A 22,528-nucleotide genomic window follows, 5' to 3' on the forward strand; every position below is an offset into this window, starting at 1 on the left:
TGTTAATGTGTGACTTCATCTCTAAAATATGAGTGCACATAGGTCTTCCATCTTTATGTTTCATTAAAAGTAGGGCTTAAGTGATCTTGAACTTTTCAAGTCTTCGAGCAGGTGGGCTAGGTAGAATAATTGGAGGAGGTGGAGGAAGTGAAGTATGATTTCCATGATCCAATCGTGGGGCATCATCTTTATTAGGAAATCTTGTTCCAAGAGATTTGGGAAGACCATAGTTGTCTGAACTAAACATTGGGAGAAATTCAAGTTAGTTGATTTAAGTCCTTAATATAACACCCAATATGAAATATTAAGGCTAGGACCCAACACAATATTTTATAACTTGGAAGAGGGATGTCGTAATCTAAGACACAAAATATTTGAAGGTAGGCGAATGACGATTCACCAATTTCCACCAGAAAAACGAAATAGGTATTAGGTTTTAACTGGATTGAAACTCCTAGATCTTTTAAGATTCATTGAATTTTTCAATGGCATGCTTAAATCTCGATTGTGCCCTCTTAAGTTTTTGACTGGGATGCCGAGGATCACAAACAAGGTGTGAACAACCATGCAAATTAACTTGGTACCATTAATTTTTATCACCAAATCGATATGTCGGTTACCCACACGCACTCCACCAATCTATGATAAACATTAAGTCACCCTTTGCCACTCTTACTAGTCCATGTTAGTGTGTTGGTTACCCACACACGCTCCACCAACGACTTGGTAAGGTACAAAGTGTAATTACATGGGTTAGCACCAAATTCACATTTTCCTAAAGTAACTAATATTGGGAATTTATAAAAGGTTTAGTTATTGTATATTTATCATTATAATTATAATGAGAATTATAGTCCTTGTCCTACCCGTTTGGCTAACGCCCCTCCACCAATCAAGGAAGCAGTGGGTGAGAGTGGACACTCATTAAGCTGCCATTTTATAGGCAACAACCTTATACCCCCTTTAGACCATCTTCGTGAATGAGGCCTACTAACAGTAAGACTGACTTGCTCTTTTATATATATATATATATATATATATATATATATATATATATATATATATATATATAATTAACTTATAATACTATAAAGTATAACGGTTGAACTTTTAAAACTCTAGGGTTTGGAATTAAAGTGTGTATGAGACTTTACAAATTCCAAAACTTGAGGGAAATTATTGAGATTATTTAAAAACTTTTCATTTCTATAACTTATGAGTTTAATATGGCTTTTAATGGCAAGACTCTTGGACATCCATAACTTGAGGACAAGTTATGGAGCTCATAAAACAATTTATGGGAAAAGACTCTTCAAGTTAATAACCAAAGACTTCTTAATAAGAAAGATTTTTGGTTTTCCATAACTTAAGTACAAGTTATGGAATCCATTAAAGGCCATTTGGATCATCTAATTAACAAACAAACATGTCAAGAAAAACTATGATCTAGATTAAACTCATATGAACAATACAATTCAAATCAAATAATTTTCATGTAATTAGCCTAACCATTAAACTAATACAAAACATGAAACTTTTAATAATTATCTTTGGTATTGGATTAGAATGATCATTACCACATCAAAAACAAGTTTATAAGTTCAAAAACAACTTAGTGTAATGATTCTAATCCAATTTCAGCCTTAAAACTCGAAGATATGTTGTCGGGGGGTCCAACTGGTCGAGTGCATGAACCAACTCGACGAGTTGGATGAATTTGAGCTTGGACTCATGGAGTCCTTCACTGGACTCATCGATTCCCCAGTCCAAACAGCATAAAATTTGATTTTCTTCAGCAATTGCATCAAGTATAATTGAAAACCAAGCCTAGGCTCTGATACCACTGATGGGTTTTGAGCATTCTAACACTCCTATGGAGTACATGCAACCCTAGAAACCTTGGATCTATGTTTTCTCTATTATACATGAAAATATGATTTTCCAAGGTTCTCATCCTAACTAACATACCATGGGGTACTCGTAATATAAAACTTAGTGGGATGACATACCTTTTGATTGTGGTTGATTCCTTGGAGCTTCAAGAGCCTAGCACCAATAATGTGGATGCCTCAAGTGGAATCACAAATCACTAAAAACACCTTTTGATTGTGGTTGATTCCTTTTGATCACTAAATTAATTCTTGATCAATACTAATTAAATAATATGATTTCATATTAATATATTATAACTTATAATATATTCATAAACCATAGACATACTATTCTCAAAAGACTATCCATACAAATTGTTCCGGTGAAGTGCAACCCAAATGGATCATGCTACTCTCGAGTCGAGTACATACCAATAATAGTTATAGGCTTAGACATCTAATCCAACACTTTTAATACTCTATTTTACATCTCGACTATACTTGCTAAAATATAATACTTGCATATGCATCTCATTTATATTCATCCATTTACTCAAAAAGTAATAAAATACTATAATTCTGACCTACACTACTTAATGCCTCTTACAACATTAGACAACTATAATTCTCATTTATAACAAATATTCAACTCATACGGTATTAACAAATAACAATTCAGATATTATACTCTACTCTTATCATACACAACAATATCATATTTCTAGATGTGAATAATCTAGAAAAAGATAAGGTTACTCACTGGGTTAGCTAGTAAAGACTAACTATTATTCTGGCCTCCATCTCTCCGATGTGTTCCAAATAATTACTTGTCCATTTGCATTTGTACAATATATAAAGTTCATAAGAACTCGTCTAATGGCACTATAATGCTCGGTTTTGGATTTTCTCCGTTACTTGGACCTATGACCCAGTCATTAGTTGCCTCAAGGCTTAGGGCTTTAGGAAAGGAAGTTTTTGGCCAATTTCGGATGTGGTTGTCATGGTATAAGTGATCCAAGTATTCGATTGTGTCTTCAGAAGCCAAGGGTATAATCGAAATTTCATATCTCCGTCTTTTATGAATTTAGGGTTTTGTTCGGGAGGTTTTAAGGCTTGGGTGTGTTGTTAGGAGCATAGGTGATCTCGCCACCTTTTCGTGGAAATAAGGTTCGTTGGAAACGGGCCTAGGATGAGGGAATTATAGTATTTTGAGTTACTGGCACTTTTGGCCCCTAATGGAAATAATTGGCCAGATAGTCCCATACATGCAATGTGGCATGCACGTGAGTACGCCCAACGTAGTGTTGGATAAGTGGGATGCGGGTTTGGGAGACGTACACACGATGTATGTTCAATATCCCCAAAACCATAATTTTTAGGTTTGGCTCACTATTTAAACTCCTTAAGTCCATGATGTGAGCCTCTCTTTCATCCTCCAATGTCTTAAACCCTAAATCTCAAGCTATAGCTTCATCCAAGAGTGTTGTGAACCTTATATGTGCATTTTTGGTGGGTTCTGGCATATTTCAAGAAGTAGAAGCTTGCTTCAAGGTGGTGGTTCAAGGAAAGGCTTATGGATATAGACTCTTAGTTGCGTTTTTAGCTCATTGAAGGTAAAAAGTTCTTAGCTTGATCATTAGAAGTTGATGTAGGGTTTTGAGCATTCTAACATTCCTAAGTGTACATGCAACCCTAAATACCTTGGATCTATGTTTTCTCCATTATACATGAAAATATGAATATTCCAAGGTATTACCTTATCTACCATACAATCTTTTGATAATTGGGTAATAAAATAGATGGAATACATACCTTTTTGATGTAACTTGTCTTCATGAAGCTTGAGTGCCTAGTGCCCCAAGTGTGACACCTCAAATGGTTCACACAACACCATGAACACTTGGAATAAGCTTGAGAATAAGGATACTTTGGTTCTTTCTAGTGAAATTGGCCTTGCCCTTTTGTGTATACACACTAGTACCATTTCACCAACAAAGGACATCTCTATATAGTGTGGAGATTAGGGTAAAACCCATGACCCTTCATTTCATATGATCAATTGGTTAAACACTCCATGGACTATCCATAAAAGATTAGCCCAACCTTAAATGAACTTGGCCCATCACACACACACACACACACTCATACACACACACACACACACATATATATATATATATATATATATATATATATATATAAGAGTCCATATTTAATTAGTTCCTTTTGATCACTTAATTAATTATAAATTAATTCTTGATCAATACTAATTAAATAATATGATTATATATTAATATATTAGAAGTTATAATATATTAATATAAATCACTAGTATCCTTTTTCCTCATCTTGTCTATCTGATTGTCCCGATGCCATGCAACCCAAATGGATCATGTTGGGTCGGGTCAAGTCTTACCAATTATAGTTATGGACTTAGACATGAATCCAATAGTCTCCCACTTGGATAACTCTAAAACTATTATTGAGTATGACTTCAAAACCCGACTAGCAATCGTAGCTCTCAAAAGCTTCTGTCGAACTTTGATGTGTTAACTGAACTCTAATCTTGTCAATGACTTGTCCATTAGATAAGGGATCATATATTCCTTCATTCTAGATATCATATGGACTGAGACATGGATTATAAATCATTCTCTCTATCCATGTGTTGTTTCACGATTTCCGATTTATGACGACTAACTGATTGAACAGATCAAATCAATCCTGGATTGGCCAAGCACTCACATGTGTCATCATTAAATCATCGAGGGGCCCACAGATATCGCTTTTATCCCGAAGATAAAAGGAATGGATAAACTTCGACTCATATGGATTGTTCTACTACTTGTTGAATCATACACAAAGGCACGTTTATAACATCGAGTTACCAATGCGTTTTCATGCAATCAATGTATAACCAACTCATAGTATCAACTCATATCTCTAGGTTTGAAGAATATACGATATTACCATCTCATGATCAATCGTGATAAAATCCATGAAGTGATTCAAATGAGCGTGGGTTGAATCCAATACCTAGAACTTATGAGCACTCATGATTGTTGTAGCACCACTTGTCCAACATCTTAGACCTCTACAAACCAACCCATGACATTCTTGATTCATATCTACTTCCAACATATGACCGACTGTGGATGGTTTAAATAACTTAGTCATTCGGGAAGAATGATCTTCTTTATTCTGGAAGTCAAAACATGCAAAGTGAAACACAAGAATAATCGAATCCAATATGGTCTCAAAACTTATGAATATAAATAAAACATCTTTTATTTATAACCATATTGATTACCCATCATTCATTGCATACTGTTTCAAACTATCAACTTTATACTTGAATTAAAGCAATAGTTGTCCCGTGCTCCAAGCATATACATTATGTTCTTCTAAACAATAGCTTTTCCGTACACCAAGTATGCATTCTATGTTTGTCTATGATCCTTACTTTGTGAACTACATCGATTGAACATAATTTCAACTATTCTCTTTTCACACTCACAAATCCTTACCGCAAATGCAAGAATTCCAAATTCCTGCTATTTACCTAAATCTGTTAGATTCTAAACTTATATGCATTGATCCACTTGTAATGATTATGCACAAAGTCACAAAGTCTTGACAACAAACATTATAGAGCATTCCAAAGGAGACCAACTTCTTGGAAACATCCTTCTTGCATTAAGTTTCATAATCTTACATAGATTTATTTATTAAACAACTTCCACCTTCCCATATTCCCATTTTGACTATCACTTCTGAACAAGAGTTGCCTTTTTTCAGAATATGTCAATATGGTCCTTCAAAAAATTAACACTATACTTCCAACTGTCCCTGTGGAATCAATCTTTGGTAAACCTTAGATTGTTCTTGACAATTGCTTAATCATTTTAGTCATATCCAATTCTAGACCTTTTCCCTCTTAATGCCCCAGGAATTTGAAAATTTTAGAAAGAATGAATATTATAGCACATACAACCGATCCTATATCCGAAGCATATGGGACACGATTCATGATGTCTCACATAAAGACATGATACTATACCAATCCTTTTGCTACAATATTTCAATTTGCCAAGTTCTCATAATTCAGATTATGAAAATGGATGCCGTAATCATAATCAAATTTTAGAACGCAAATAATAGACTTATATACATAATTTCCTTAGGTTGATCCATTCCAACACCAAATTCATATATGTCCTTAACTAAAGATGATTAAAACCTCAATCAATGCTTTTAGAATTGAAATGAAGTATAATTTCCTCTCCCTTAATTATAGCAAAACAACTTTTTCAACCCCTGCAACCTCACGAATTGAAACTTTTGTTTTCTATAATTAACATTGCTAACTTGCAATACTTATCATAATTATCATGCTCCCACTAACATGATGATTATTAGCATAACACATATGCTCCCACTACTTTGACATGTACTCAAAAAACAGCTAGACTTCTAGAAGTCAATGCTTTACTAACTTTCTTACCAAAGTTTAGATTTCTGAGATAAGATTGCTTTGATAAGATTTTATCAAAATCATACACCTTATCTCAGATATATTATAGGTGTTTCTAAACAATTTTAGAACTATGAAAAGGGATGCCGTAATCATAGTCTCAATTGTTTAAACCTTTGCTATCTGCCTCAAATCTACTTGGTGGAAGTGTTTCCTCACCATCATTTTCATCAATCGGATAGAAACCTTATGACCCTTAGATTTTATGGTGCATGTGTTCTTATCCATGTGAATTCGTCAAAACCATAATCACAAGACAAGGATAATGACAAATCCAAACTCATATGGACTAAGCTTGTGTAATCTTAAATTCTAGCCACCTAGCAACTCAAGGGCCTGCTATTGCTTCCAAGTTGTTATGCTGCCAATTAAGAACTCTAATAACTTATATGCAAAGCCAAATTTAACTGGAATGGGCACAGAAATAGAAATATGTCAACACGATAAGTTATAAACCTCACGTCGTGTGTTAGTGTTAAACTACAGGTTTTTATTCTTGATTAGGTCTTCAAACTCTTTTCAGGATCTTTAAGACTCCCACTGTCCTCTTGACATATAAGACTATCTTGCCAAATATTCAAGAGATAGTGCAAATTCTTTATCAAGACAAACACTTCCCACAATTGGCCTTAGTTGGTCTTTGTTTTATCCAAAATATCACAACATACCAATTTCAAATGTATAAGAGTAGGACACACTTTACTCTTACATTTTACTAGTGTTAATAAACCTTTCTTTAAGGTATGTCACTCAAGTTACAATACTTGAGTATGACTCTAAGAATTGTTTTTGGAACGAGGTATGAATCATCTTCTCGATTTGACCACTTCAACAGTTCATAGCTCCTCTTCTTAGCTATCAGAATGCACTTAGAGGATGAATTGTGATAAGGTATCTTAATCATTAAGATGATCATATAACATGATACTAAAATACTCTCTCATCTTTTCATATTTGAGAAACTTTTATCCTTCTGCCTAAATTGATTCTTCTTATTTGCTATGCCATACATTGGAACTTTTCCAATGTCTCAGAGTTATACTTAAGCTTGTAAGCATAACCATATTTACTAAACTTTAGTAAATCATGACGAATAGTCTTAACGATTATTTGTGGTGGGCTTGATTAGTGCACAAGAATGTGTACTTGATCCCTTAGTCCTTTAGTTGACTCACACATCCATGTGAACAAGTAATTAGTCTTAATTTTCCAATGCTTGAAAGTTCTCATTCATCACACTATACAACTTGCATGATTCCAAGTTTCGGTCTAATTGAAACTTGGGTGATGAGAAACTTTCCTTATTTAGACACTACCACAAATGAAAGAATCAAAAACCATTTTCCTCTCTTGCTATTAATGGAATAATATAAGTAACAAAATTTTCACAAATGCCAGTGTAAGGATATTTTAAAATAAAATCTAAATTTTTTCTTTTATCTTAAAAAACTTTGCGGAAAAACTATCCTTACAGTGCAAAAGCACATGAAAACTTTGTTGTTATCTATTCCTAATCAATATATCATAACTCCTAAGAAGTAGCTCAAGAATCCGATCTTCAAACTATGCAATAGAAATCCATCTACGCAATCAGATTCAACATACACTTTCTTTAAGTTTCTTCATTTTTCTTTGATTCTTACAACATCAACATGTGACCCAGTCACATCATGTAACAAGAATCTCAGAATAGAAACTTAACAAAGTTAGATAGTGGATTTTACCTGAAGTAGAGTCAATCTTATTGACTTGATCAACCTTATGATCTTTCAGGTAAATATGGCAGCTTCGCAACCAATGCCCTTTCCTTTTGGCAATAGAACCATATAGACCCTTTGGGAATGGTACATGAGACAATCTCAGACTTAGCCTTTCTCTTTACCATTTGGTCAAGCGATTGACTATGGCCAATCCCTTTCAATTGGGAAGAGAAAGCTTTTACTGGGTATCCAATGCAACCATTGTCTATGTCCATTGAAGGTTTGGAAAGTTGATCTACTAATCAAATTTGCTTTACCAAAGCTCCAAATCATTATTGATTCATCAGTACCAAAAAATAGATAAGATCAATAAGGGTTATGTCATAGTCTATTTCATAGTAGTCCCAAAGGTAACTCTCTATGTGACTTAGAAAGTGATTGAACATCCAACTTTCTTAAGACTTTGACACCCAACTCTCCCGACTTTTCAATATGTGACTTCATCTCCAAGATGTGAGAACACATAGACCTTGCTTTCCATTAGGACTTAAGTGACCTTGAACTTGTGGGTAAGGGAGAATAATTGGAGGAGGTGGAGGAGGTGAATTTCCAAGAGATTTAGGAAGATCATAGATGTCTGAACTAGACATTTTTTGGGAGATATTCAAGATAGTTGATCTAAAGTCTTTAATATAACAACCAATATGAAATATTAAGGCTAGGACCCAACACAATATTTTATAACTTGGAAGAGGGATGTCGTAATCCAAGCTATAGAATATTTGAAGGTAGGTGAATGACGATTCACCAATTTCCACCATGAAAAATGAAATAATTTATTAGGTTTTTTAATTGTATTTGAAACTCCTAGATCTTTTAAGATTCATTGAACTGTTCAATGGCATGTTTCAATCTCGAGTGTGCCCTTCAGGTTTTATGACTGGGATGCCGAGGATCACAAAACAAGGTGTGAAGTAACCATGCAAATTACTTGGTAAACTTAATATTTACCCCTTAATCGATGTGTCGGTTAACCACACGTGCTCCACCGATACTATAATAAATATTAAGTTACCCTTTGCCTACCTTGTTGAATCAAGCTAGTGTGTCGGTTTTCCACACACGCTCCACTAACCGACTTAAGCAAAGTGCAAAGTGTAATTTCATGGATTAGCACCTTATTCACAGTTTCCTAAAGTAACTAAGATTGGGAATTATAAAAACATTTAGTTACTTTATATTTTTTATTAATACTTTTAATGAAAGGGATAATTATAGTCCTTGTCCTACCCGTTCGGCTAACGACCCTCCACCAGTCAAGGAAGCGGTGGGTGAGAGTGGACACCCATTAAACTGCCATTTTATAGGCAGTAACCTTATACCCCTCTTATAGACCGACTTCGTGAATGATGCCTACTAATGGTAAGACGACTTGCTCTTATACATATATATAAATATTATTAACTTATAATATTATAAAGTATAAGGGTTGAATTTTAACTTTTAAAATTCTAAAGGCTTAACTTGGAACTAAAGTATTCATGGGAAAACTTTACAAATTCAAAAACTTGAGGGAAAGTTTTGAAACTATTCAAAACTCTTGGATTTTCATAACTTATGAGTTTAATTAAAATCTTAAAAACTTTAATGAAGAGACTCTTGAACATCCATAACTTGAGAACAAGTTATGGAGTCATAAAACAATTTAATGAGGAAAAAGACTCTACATTTTGTAACCTATGGCAACTTTTATGAGTTTTAAGCTTCATAAATATGACTTTTAAGTTACAAAAACATATTTTATGAACTTCTTATAGATCAATTTGGATTAAAACCAACTATCACATAATTTTTTCATTAATCTAAATTCACTCATAAAAAAAAGTAACACAAAAAACTTTTGGTGATCCATAACTTATGGAGTTAAACGCTTGTTTTATGATGAAACTTTTCATATTCCATAACTTAAGAATAAGTTATGGAATTCTTTAAAACATTAACACCAAATTTTGTAACTCCATAAAAACTTTGAATCCATTTTTTTAAAACCTTTTCATATCCATAACTTATGGAGGTTTAAAAAAAACACTCTTTAGATCAAACTTTTAAAACTAATAAAATAATCATATCATTTTATCTTTTACTAAATTTGACCTAATTCAACTCATATAGAAAATGATTCAAATTTTACAAATAATTTAGTTTTTCACAAAAACAAGTAGTTATCTTAAATTTTGACAAACCTCGTGGTTTTTTTTCCTTTTTTTTTTCAACTTTGAAAATAAAACATTTGCATCAATATAACAGAAAACAACCCATGGCTCTAATACCACTTTTGGGTTTTGAGCATTCTAACACTCCTAAGTGTATATGCAAACCTAAATACCTTGGATCTATGTTTTCTCTATTATACATGAAAATATGAATATTCCAAGGTATTACCCTATCTAGCATACAATATTTTGATACTTTGGTAATAAAATAGATAGAATACATACCTTTTTTATGTAACTTGTCTTCATAAAGCTTGAATGCCCAGTGCCCCAATTGTGACACCTCAAAAGGTTCACACAACACCATGAACACTTGGAATAACCTTGAGAATAAGGATACTTTGGTTCTCTCTAGTGAAATCGGCCTTGCCCTTTTGTGTACACACACTAGTACCATTTCACCAATCAAGAACATCTTTATATAGTGTGGAGATTAGGGTAAAACCCATGACCCTTCATTTCATATGATCCATGGGTTAAGCACTCCATGGACTATCCATGAAAGCTTAGGTCAACCTTAAATGAACTTGGCCCATCACACATATATATATCTAAGAGTCCATAGTTAATTAGTTCCTTTTGATTACTTAATTAATTATAAATTAATTCTTGATCAATACTAATTAAATAATATGATTATATTAATATATTAGAACTTATAATATATTAATATAAATCACTAGTATCCTTTTTCCTCATCTTGTCTATCCAATTGTCCTGATGCCATGCAACCCAAATGGACCATGTCGGGTCGGGTCAAGTCTTACCAATTATAGTTATGGACTTAGACATTAATCCAACAATTGAGATCTATGATTTTATGGTTTTTGGTTCCATTTTGACCTCATGAGCAAGATCTAGTGGTTCGACACCACTTCAGAAGCTTTGAGTTGCCACTCTTGGCAAATTTAAGGTTATAAGTTCATAAAAATGCTTGTTTGATGCTTAGATATAGTCCATGCATGTTCTTGTTGAGTTTTAATGGATTAAAATGGTTATTGGGTCTCATTGGGTCATGCAAATGCATAAAGGTGTCGACTTTATGCATTAGGAGTTTAGATGGAAGGTATTATGTGTTCATTATGGAAGGAATTAACGTATTAAGTCATGAATAAATCTTGGGAAGTTTACGGAGTACGCCCCACATATAGAGGTCTTTGTGGTACGCCTTGCGTACCATTGTGTACTCCTAGCTATCGTTTTGGGCTTTGTGGTCCAATAGGATTGAGCCTTATGGAACCTTTGGGTTTTCTGAGATTTTGTTACTAGACTATGATTTATTGGGTTTTTGGGTAAGGCCACATGGGTTTGGGCCCAACTTGGAAAATTAGGTCATTAATGGGTTTTTATGGATCTTATAGTTTTAGGCTTGGGCCTTTGTTATAAGTCTTGATGGGCTAAGGGTAAAATGGTCATTTTACCCCAAGGTGGTTTATGGATCATGGTTTGGAATTCAGTTGCTAATTGGATGTTGTTTCGGTAATTGTTAGTCTGGGAAATCATCATGGCGGTAGTTAGGGATTTCATGCAGTGAGCTTCAATAATCGAGGTGAGTTTCATCACTATTCTATGGGTCGAAGGCACCAATGTCGGCCCATTTGGTTTATGTATTATAGTAATACCCATGGGTTATCCCTTGGCATTATGCATAAAAGACCAGGGAGCGGCTCTTGGCATATTGTATGCAAGACCAGAGTCTGAACTCTGGAAATTACTAGTTAAGTAGTTGTAGACTGTATACTAGCTGTTGCTAGATCTGCATCCTCGTATTTAGGATGGTGTTATGTTAGTAACCTGGTTAGGGTCGGTACCCGGTATATAGGTTAATGTTATGCTCGTGACCGGTTAGGTCAGAATCCTGGTTAGGATGTTGATATGCTATGTGATCTGTTAGACTGTTTGTCTGGTTAAGGATTTGTTACGTGATTAATTGTTTTATGTGCACATGGTTTTTTAACGGGGGTTGGGTTGAGGCGGGTCCTGCTTTGTGCTATAGGCTAACATACCCAAGGCGTACCAGATATTCTAAAGGCCCAACGAGCGGTCCGGATAGGCTGAAGGCCCCAAGAGGGCGGACCAGACGTGTCGAGGCTCGAAGAGTGGACCAGGCCGACTGAAGGCCCGGTGCGGGCGGACCAGTCATATTGTAGACTCAGAGAGTGGACCAGGCGGATTGAAGGCCCGGTGAGGACAGACCAATCACACTGTAGACTCGATATACATGGCTAGACTCGGAGGGTGGACCAGGTAGACTGAAGGCCTCGTGCGGCGGACCAGTCCCATAGTAGACCCGATGTGCATGGTTGTTCTAATTGCGATATGTTATGAGTATGTTTATGTGTGTTTGGTATTTTGGGGGTAACTCACTAAGCTTTAGGGCTTACAGTTCAGTGTTTTGTTTCATGTACTTCAGGAGATCGTTGCAAGGCAAAGGCGTGATCGTACTGCTCGCCATGTTTTCTGATTTATATGATATGGTTCTGGGGAATACTCTGATGTTTAAACTATTTTGAAAATGAATGTATGAACTTAATGGTTTTTGAATGAATTAAAATGTTTTAATTTGGCTCGAATTTTATGGTCATTACAAGAGTAATTAAGAAGAACTAAGAAAATTTATATGATATAATTAGTTTAGAATAAAATCTTCATGTAAAGAGTTACATAGGATTATGATTTCTAAACAAATATAGATTATTATGAATTATAATTGGATTATGACTTCATTATGGAATGAAGAGTAAGTTTAGTTGGAATGAGGTCCAAGCAAAACATAAGGATACAATCTACTTGTAACATCCTGTTTAAAATAGGATAATTAATAATAAACCCGGAACCTCGAGAAGTAATTTTATTATTATTATTATCTATTATTATAATTCAAAATCAAATAATAATTAGTGGGGTGTTGGTTTCGAGAAGCCAAATGTCGAGATTTGAATCTTCGGGGGTTAAAGTGTAATTCGGAATTTAATTTGAAAAGGATTTTAGAAGTCATGGTGTGTTTGGTATTATACGGGCCTTATACGTAAGGATTTATGGAAGGAAGGGTTCAAATGGTAAATTTTAGGATTTGAATTGAGAAGAATTATAGAGGAGGGATTGAAATTGATAACATGAGCCAATATTTGAGAGTGTGCGGGACTTATAACCCGTCGCCCCCTCGTCCTAACCCTAAACCTAGCAACACTCGTTCAACCGCCATCTTCTTCTCCCTCATCCAGCCGCATCTCCCTTCGACTCCTTCCTGTTCCGATCAACCAAAGGCCATCAGCGGACCTTGCTGCTGGCAAGCACGTCTCGTTCTACTGTTCCATTGTCGCCGACAACCACAGAACGTGGTTGTGGTTGCTGCCAATCGTTGAGCACCGCTAAGAGGATGGTAGCGACCATATTTCATGGTTGTCGTCGTTGCTCGTTAAACTGCCTTTCAGCCTCCATCACCACCATGGAAACCCTCATCCGCCACCTGTTATTTTGCCATCGTAGCGACACAACCATTACCGGGAACGTAACTAACTTCTGGGGATCCACCGAAGGTTGGAGGTGGAACAAATAATGAAGGTAGGTCGTGAACCACCGGAGTTGCCGCTCTTGGGTGCCGAATCATTGAAGACCCGCCATTAACTGCTTCGCCGCTGCCCCGAGACCACCCTCTGGTTTCGTTGACGTCGTTGCCACCATCGGTAGTGGTTGTGTTTGTGTGTGTGTTTGTGTGTTTACTGTTGTGCAAGTTGTTGCTGTCGTAGATTAGAGAAAGACCCACCACAGCCGCTAGCCATGGTGGTCACCGCTTGCTGCCATGTTCTGTCGCCACCAGCCACCATGGAAGGTGGTTGTGTGTGTGATTTTGTGTACTTTAGGTGTATGTGTGTGTTTATTAGCATGGGTGTTATTTGGATCGTATTGAAAATTATAACCATATCAGAATAAAGAAGAGTCTAAACCACCACCGTAAGGTGGTGGCTGCCGCCATCGACTGTTGTGTTGGGTGGCGGTGTGCTTTGATTGCGTTTGGACCTCGTTTAAGGGATGTTTGGACAATGTGGGACCAATGAAACCCTAATAGGCCCAAAGAAACCCTAGTAGCCCCAATGGAACCCTAATGGGCCAATAAGGCCTAATGTAACCTAAAAGCCCAACCAATGGACTAATGAACTAGTATATTAGGGTTTGGAAAACCCTAAGAGCATAAAACCCTAACTTGTGGAAATTGATCGGGACACACACACGGAATTATTTAATAAACTTGAAATATTAAATAATAATCACTGGGAAACTAACTTAAGGCAATAATGGACTTAATGGATTAAGTCCTTTATGGATTAAGTCCTTAATGGGTTAAGTAAGAGACACTTAACCCTAATCAGCATTTTATGTGAAAACCCTAATTTTTGGATTTTGGGCTTGGACTTATCTGAACCCACATTTGGGTCATTGGAATGGAATTTTATATTAAGCCCAATCACACCATATGACTTATTTAGTAAAGTAAGGGACTTAATGGATTAAGTTCTTAATGGGTTAAGTGAGAAACACTTAACCCTAATTGTCATTTTATGTGAAACCCTAATTTCACTTGGGCTTTGTGTTAGGTCTTTCTTTGGGGCTTTGGTAATTGTATTATTAATGGGTCATTCAAGAATAATCATATGGACTAGAATATGCTGACGGGCTTAGGGTAAGGCCCATATGAGGGTATGGGCCCAATTTGGAAAATTGGGCCGTGGATGGGCCATAGTTTAGGCATGGATGATTATATGATATTGGGCCATTGGAAATTCCAAATGTTTGGACTGGACTAAGTAGTTGGGCCTTTAATTATGATCATGAAAAGGTTTGTGCCCAATTTGGAAAATTGGTCCATATGTTGGGCTTTAGCCCATTACTTGGCTTTTGGGCTTTTGTAGTATGAGTTGTACCTTGGGCTTGGAACCCAATTATTAATTGGGTGATTTTTTGATATTGACAGTTCGTGAATCTATCATCCAGCAGCTGGGATTGTGTCTACGGGACTTCAGCATTTTGAGGTGAGTTATCCTCACTGTACTAAGGGGTCTAAGGCACTAAGGTCGGCTCATTTGATTTTATATTCTAGTAGTTATTGATATGTTGAGCATGAGTTAGTGATGTATGCCGGTTGATATACTAGTCTGGTAGATCTGTAGGACTACATGTGATATTGTATGATTATCTGTGTGTGCATTAGGTATGTGACATGTCGACATGTTATGTGGGATGGGTTGAGGTGGTACTGCTCCATACGGTAGCCAACAAACCCTAGAATATTCCAGATATGAGCTGAGGGCCCGGTAGGCATTCCAGACTCATAATAAGGACTCGGGAGCATTCCAAATACAAGCTGAGGGCCCGGTAGGCATTCCAGACTCGTACTGTGGGCTCGATGGCCATCCAGATGTGAGCTAAGGGCCCGGTAGGCATTCCAGATTCACATTGTGAGCCCAGGGGTATTCCAGTATATGGAGCTGTGGAACCGTTACGTGTTGTTCTGTTCAGTTGTTATGTTATGATATTGTTGATATTGTTATGTGGATTGTATGTGTATCGGTATTTTGGGGGTAACTTACTAAACCTCGGGCTTATAGTTTCAGTTTATTGTTTTAAGTACATCAGGTGATCTTAGGAAGGCAAAGGCGTGATCGTACAGCTCCTCACCTTTTATGACTATGTTTATGGGATACTCTGATATAGAATTGTTTTGAAAACAAATTGGTAAATGGTAATAACTGTTGGTTTCTAAATGTTTTTAAAAAGTTTAAATTTGTCCTGATTTTTATGGATGTTGCAATACTACAAAATAAGAATACACTGCTTTAGAAGTTGAGATCAAATATGACTGGATAAATGAGTTCCTAGAAAAACCATGTTGATTTTTGTCATTCAAGGACCACATAGAAATCTTTGTGACTTCAAGAGTATACTTAATCAAGCTAAGAGACTTTATGTAACGAAAGAACACCAATCATATTCTCTAAGATGATTAACTATACCTAGAATAAAGTAAAATATGGAGATGAAAGTATTCGCAGAATTCACATAAATTAATTTTAGCCAAACCATTAATAAAGTTCTTTTGATCTAAGTATGAATGGTCACACTTCAGTTGTAAGACTTTATTATTCTAGAAATGGGATTTTGATTTGGATTTAGTATTCGGATATTGAAACATTGTGACAACAACTATTATATGTTGTTTTGATATACTAGTATATGATCTTAACATCAATACTTGTTGTGTTCTATATTAACATCTTTAATCCATGAATAATCTTATTATTCTAAAAGGTTCATAGTCATTATAATTATGAGAGCAATTATGAAGTAAGACTAATACGAATTGAATTGGTTGACTCTCACTAGATGAAAGTAGGCAAATGGTTATAACCAAGTTTCATAGGTACTTGTCAGAGAACTAGTAATGAACTGACCCGCATCAAGATCACCTCATGGATCGCTATCATGAGTGATACTTGATTAAAAGGTATTATCTGTGTATCATTAACACCTAAGATACATAATGAGATTTAAGTGTAGGGTGAGTTGTGCTTTGATATGGTCAAATGTTGGTCCTTAACTGGACAGTTATAAAAGCCATTTTTAAGGATTTTCTGAACTATGCAAGAGGCATATGTAGTCAAGATGAGATTTGTTCCTCTTATGTGTTGAGAGTTAGACATATAAGGCACCTTACCAAAAGTTGAACACATATGAGATTGATTGCAATCTGTACCTCATGTTCAACATGATATTTGTACTTACCTTGTACATCAATAGTAGCTTTAAGCTTTTGGGGAATTGGGTATTGATAGAATGACACTAAGTCATATGTTGTTGGGGGCATTGAAATGTTGCTAGACGTTCACCACTATCTATATCAGTCTAATATGCGTCTTACACAAGTGGGAGATTGAAAGATCTAGTATGTTCAAGAGTCATATTGAAGTGATATTGCTAATTAACATATGATCCGAAGGGTCACATTAACAACAACTTGATACAATTAACTACTTATCAAAAATTGATTTTAATAAATATTCAATAAACTCTTATAATTTATTGGAAGATATTATTTCATGGAAATAATAAATTTTCAAATGACAAGTAACACATTATTTCATAGGGTATGAATTAACATGTCATGCACAACATTTTGGACTATATAAATCTTTTTTGTCCTTTACCAAAAGATTAAAGTTTATAACTTATAAACTAGTTGTAAGATTTATAAAAATGTTGACTATCTTTTATTCTTAAAAACTGTAGCTAGTCTATTGAGGGAGAATGGCTTCTTTATTTGTATAATGTAAAGAAATGAAATTTAGAGTACATGCATGGACATCATAATGATGCAGAGACATGTTTGCTTAAAGTGCTTATACCTAATGCTTAATATTTTTCACTTTATGCATAAAGACATAGGACTTGCATTTGGTTCTTCACTCTTAGAGGAATTGCCAAAAATGCTCTCTACCTCTATCACTTTCTCTCTTGCAAAGAATAGATAGAAGTTACTTGCATGCTTATACTTTCTTGAAGTTCATACTTTGGTTATGAACTTAAAGCTTAAGAGATTAAGAGTTCTACACAAGACTAGCGTCTAGCATCTTAAATCAAGTTGTTTCATGTTGTTGTCTCAAAGTTTCTACATTCTCCATCAACTTCCAAGCCTCCCCTTGAGGATTCAAAGTCTACAAAGATTGTTAAACTCTTCTTCTTTTTTGTGCTTGTTTTCTTTCGAAACTTTGCAAGAAGATCCATGGTTGGTTATAACTTGTTTATATCATGTTTGATTTAATAGCAATATGCCTAAAGACTCAAGTATTCCGTGGCTAAAATCTTGTTTTTGAAACTAATTTTTGAATAAAATTCAACAATGTTTTATATCATGTTTGATTTAATAGCAATATGCATAAACAAATTTGTCACTCTTACTTAATATAAAACGGTTGATTTCAATGTTTTGTTTTCAATTGTGGTTCAATAGCAATATGGCTAAATAATTACAGTTTCTGTCTAAAATCATTCTCATATGTTAGGTTTACAAATGTGTCAATATAAGTTAATTTTGTTATAGGATCAAATTTATAGATGGTCAATTTGTCAATAAAACTTACATGAATGACCATAAATGATGATCGATAAAAAAATGATTAAAGACCTATGGTGCGTTTAGTTACGGAAAATGAGTTGTTTTCTAAAGAAAAAAATCTAAAACAATGAGAATTTTAAAAATGTGTTTACTTATTTCTAAAATTTCATAGAAATGAAAACTTTCTATTTTCCAAAATTACAAAGAACTTAAAAAAATTTAGAAAATTGATAATTATTGTTTTCCATATTTTTCTAAAATATAAACACACACCTCACTCCACCTCTACCCACCCCACCAACTATCGACGCACCCACTCCTAAGCCCCAATACCTCCACCCCCATACCCACCCACATTCATCACTACTGCAATCACCAACCCACCATTACCCCACCACTACCACCACCATCACCGCTACTACCGCACCCACTACCCAACCCTACCTTACCCCACCCACCACACCCTAGCACCACCACCATCATCTTCGCTACCACTCCCTGTTGGATTAACTAAGATTTCATGTATTTGAATCCATACATGCATCTAGAAGTTAATGTGTAAGTCGTTAAAGCACGTGTACAACTCATAAAGATTTGGGTTCATATCACCCAATTCCACTATTACTATTAGAGATGGAATTTAATCCTCCATTATTTGGATAGCAAACTCATGATGGACTATAGAGCATTAAAAATATAAGAATCAACTCATAAATTGTACGAAAAATGTCTTTAAAATATAGTTTTAATCGCGTAAATTGCACTTCCCTCGCCTAACACCACCAAAAGTTTATGACATTGTTGGTGACAAGTCACCTCATACTCCACTTATTTATTAGCTTATCGAGTTTTGGTCGGTTTAATTTGCAGAATTTAATATAAAACGTGTCTCTCTATGATTCGGATAGAAGTTAGGTATTTTAGTTACTAAACGTGACCTATAATATAACAATATTATCATAATATTTATGGGATTTCTTCCTCAACTGTAACTAAACTCTACTCAAAATCACAAAAAAAAAAAAAAAAAAAAAAAAAAAAAAAAAAAAAAAAAAAAAATTAATTCTTTACTTCACTTCATTTGAAATGAACTGGGGCCCGCAAGCACATTTGTTCAACAGGTGCCCGCAAACGTTTCCTCAATGGCTGCAGTTTTATCTCGTATAGCTTCGGCCAGAATTTCCCTGTCACTGTAGTAACACAAATTATATGTTAAATAAAAATAAAAAATAGATTTATGAATTAAAATTGTTTTACCAAAAATCCGTTTTTTATCCACATCCCATGCTATGCCATTCAACACGTCAATTCTGTTTCCGGATGCGATTAATCCCTCTCTAGAAAAACAAAACAATGGAATCAGTGATTCCGGAGGTAATTGGAAAGGAGGAATAAAGAGTAAATACCTCAATTCAGGAAGGAGAATCCATCCGATCACTGTTCCATCTACGGGTGAGATTCTAGCTATGCAGTCACTCTGTTAAAAAAAAATATATATATATATATATATATATATATATATATATATATATATATATATATATATATATATATATATATATATATATATATATTAACATTATTTTATTTTATTTTTTAAATGATAAAATAATAAAAATATACCTGCCAAATGTTTGCCCAAACTTCATTATTTATGTACTCTAGTTCATTGAGGTTATGCACCTCATAGCTTTTATATTTCACCACCAGCTCTTTTGTAACTGCATCAATTGGAGAAATATAAAGAATATTAAATTAGGAAGAAAAAAAAATATTAATTAATTAATTAATATTATAGAAACCTTTCATTGTTTGAGGGTTGATGCGATATAAAGAAGAGGATCCATCACTTCCAAAGAGAACCTTTCCATCTGTTGCTAATCCCCAGCCATCTTTCATATTATGAGTAAATTTTTTGAACTGTTTATAATTAAAATTGATAGAATTTAATTTTGGATATTGATTTTTTTAAATGAAGGGATAAATGTGAAGTACAAACTTTGGTTAAATTATATCGATCGTATATGAAACCAGTGTTCTCCAACCAAGTTACTTGATACAACCTATAAAAAGTCAAACATTAAACATATAACATTTTTCACAACAACAACAAGACTCTTTATATGAAGGTTTAACAAAAGGATGCAGATTAGTTTAAGTTGCAAAATAACTGACCTTTGATCCAAAAGAGTTAAACCCTCTCCAAAATAAGAGTACTCCATGTTTTGCAGGGCTTTGATCTGGGAATATAAAGAACAGAATCAAGTTTAAGTTTCAGACATTATAGTTACAGATATCTGATTCATTTTCCCTAAATATTTGGAGATTCATTTTATTATCTTTATTTGAGAAATATAAACATAAAACCCTTGGAACAAAAGATGTTTTATCAAATGAAAATGCAATGTAATGTGATTATAACATTAGGGAAACCATTATGTACCTTTCCAGTCTGAAGATCAACTTCCCTAACTGATGACTTTGAAACAGAATAAGAAACTGTCAGTGAAGGAACCAAAAGCTGATAACATAATGTAGACTTTAACAGTTTAAGTAGTAAGAGTACCATATAACACACTCAAGGAAAAGAAACTAGAGATACATATTGAAAACAGCATGTTCATTATCAGCATCCTAAATGTGTGACATTGAGTCATTTTGACACATGATCTGTATGTGTAGAACAAGCTAATTTCAACTGTTTAGCCTTTGCAAGATACAGTATGACTTTGTGATGCTCAGCATCTAGACATAACTGATGCAGAGTATGAGAATTCTGCTAATTTGATATGAAATAGATACTCACACGTCCATTGAGGCCTGTTGACTCCAATAATGTATCGTTCCCTCCATACAAAAGTCCCTGAAAGCAAACCAAGGCTTCATGTCAGACGCTAGTTACCGCATGCTTACCAGTTGTTCTCCATTACCAAAATAGATCTGCATTTTCCCTTCAGAATGCTAAAATTGATACTTATCGAATCCACAATCAATATGTAGATGTTATAAACAGCACCAAGACATTATGCTATGTACTGTATTTTGCGATGAAGATCGGTTTTTGTATAAAATTTTGATAACATGCATCAATATTGAAGTGAAAAAGTAACTGAATTGACATCCAGAGTCATTGTATAGCTCTGGTTTGGAATCGAAGGCAGTAATTAAGAAGAAATCCAATATCTAAAATGAACAATCATCATATACATCGAAAGACCTAAATGAGAAATTAAACCTGAGTGAAAGCAGCAGGGTCGTGAGGGAACTCGTTGACGACTTCGATTGAGTGAATTTGGTCAGAGACAACGTCGGTGGATCTGAAGGAACTCCAGGTATTCCAAGAAAGGGCAATCACGGCTAACGCGGAGACGACTGAAACGAGGAAAACGATCTTTCTGGTTCGAAAAGGAGAATTAGAAGAGAGAGGCATTGGAGGTGGTTGTTGGGATTTAACGAGGCTCGATCGCTTACCATGAGCTTTCTTTCTCAAGGATCCGGCAGCCATGTGGAGTTGGACATTTGACTTGGGAATTTGGGGGAAAGACGAGGAAGACGATCTGATTCGGGGGTTGTTGAACAATGCTAAAATGCTCCAATGACCGGTGAGGAGTAGCTTCGGCGGCTGTTTTTCCATGTTTCACTTGGCTTTTTTCTGTTTTTTAAGCATTTATAATATTAATTACTCACTATTTTGTATTTTTATTGCAATAAAACGAAACATGCTTGTTAATTTTAACTTCCATCATTTTCAAATTTACACTTATAAATCAAAGTTAAATTATATATCACTAAATAGTATGATTTAGGGCAAAAGAACTATATATTGGTGGATTTAGACTCATGCAATGAGTTGTTTCTTATACCAATAGCTTGAACAAAAGTTTGACCATATAGTGGAATAAGAAATAAACTTGATCGGAAACAAATTGTTAATGTACACATATTGGTTTCCATGAAAGACTTGGTTTGATGATATTACGGTTCTTGATGCTTTGTATTGTCCTATTACACTGTTGTTTGCAACTTCACAAGAAAGACGT

The 22,528-nt window shown here is 34.8% G+C and overlaps 1 protein-coding gene across 1 annotated transcript; it reads right to left on the bottom strand.

The window, feature by feature from the left end:
* Positions 1-19,360: 19,360 nt before the first annotated feature.
* On the bottom strand, positions 19,361-22,142 carry QC (glutaminyl cyclase). Its single transcript, XM_078976234.1, has 10 exons — positions 21,724-22,142; positions 21,295-21,351; positions 20,932-20,967; positions 20,664-20,728; positions 20,488-20,551; positions 20,291-20,408; positions 20,112-20,209; positions 19,895-19,965; positions 19,746-19,825; positions 19,361-19,678 (listed from the first exon to the last, which is right to left on the bottom strand). Exons 1-10 carry the CDS (start codon positions 22,120-22,122, stop codon positions 19,566-19,568), a joined length of 1,101 nt encoding a protein of 366 aa, XP_078832360.1. The 5' UTR covers positions 22,123-22,142; the 3' UTR covers positions 19,361-19,565.
* Between the last annotated feature and the right edge of the window lie 386 nt (positions 22,143-22,528).

The sequence above is a fragment of the Lactuca saligna genome, chromosome 9, assembly GCF_052625555.1.
Source record: "Lactuca saligna cultivar CGN05327 chromosome 9, ASM5262555v1, whole genome shotgun sequence".
NCBI lineage: Eukaryota > Viridiplantae > Streptophyta > Magnoliopsida > Asterales > Asteraceae > Lactuca > Lactuca saligna.

Coding starts and splice junctions, on each gene's coding strand:
- QC (XM_078976234.1), bottom strand. CDS start 22,122: ATGGAAAAACAGCCGCCGAAGCTACTCCTCACCGGTCATTGGAGCATT. Junction 20,968..21,294: donor CAACAGGCCTCAATGGACGT/GTGAGTATCTAT, acceptor TCTGTTTCAAAG/TCATCAGTTAGGGAAGTTGA. Junction 20,409..20,487: donor ATCGATATAATTTAACCAAA/GTTTGTACTTCA, acceptor AATTATAAACAG/TTCAAAAAATTTACTCATAA.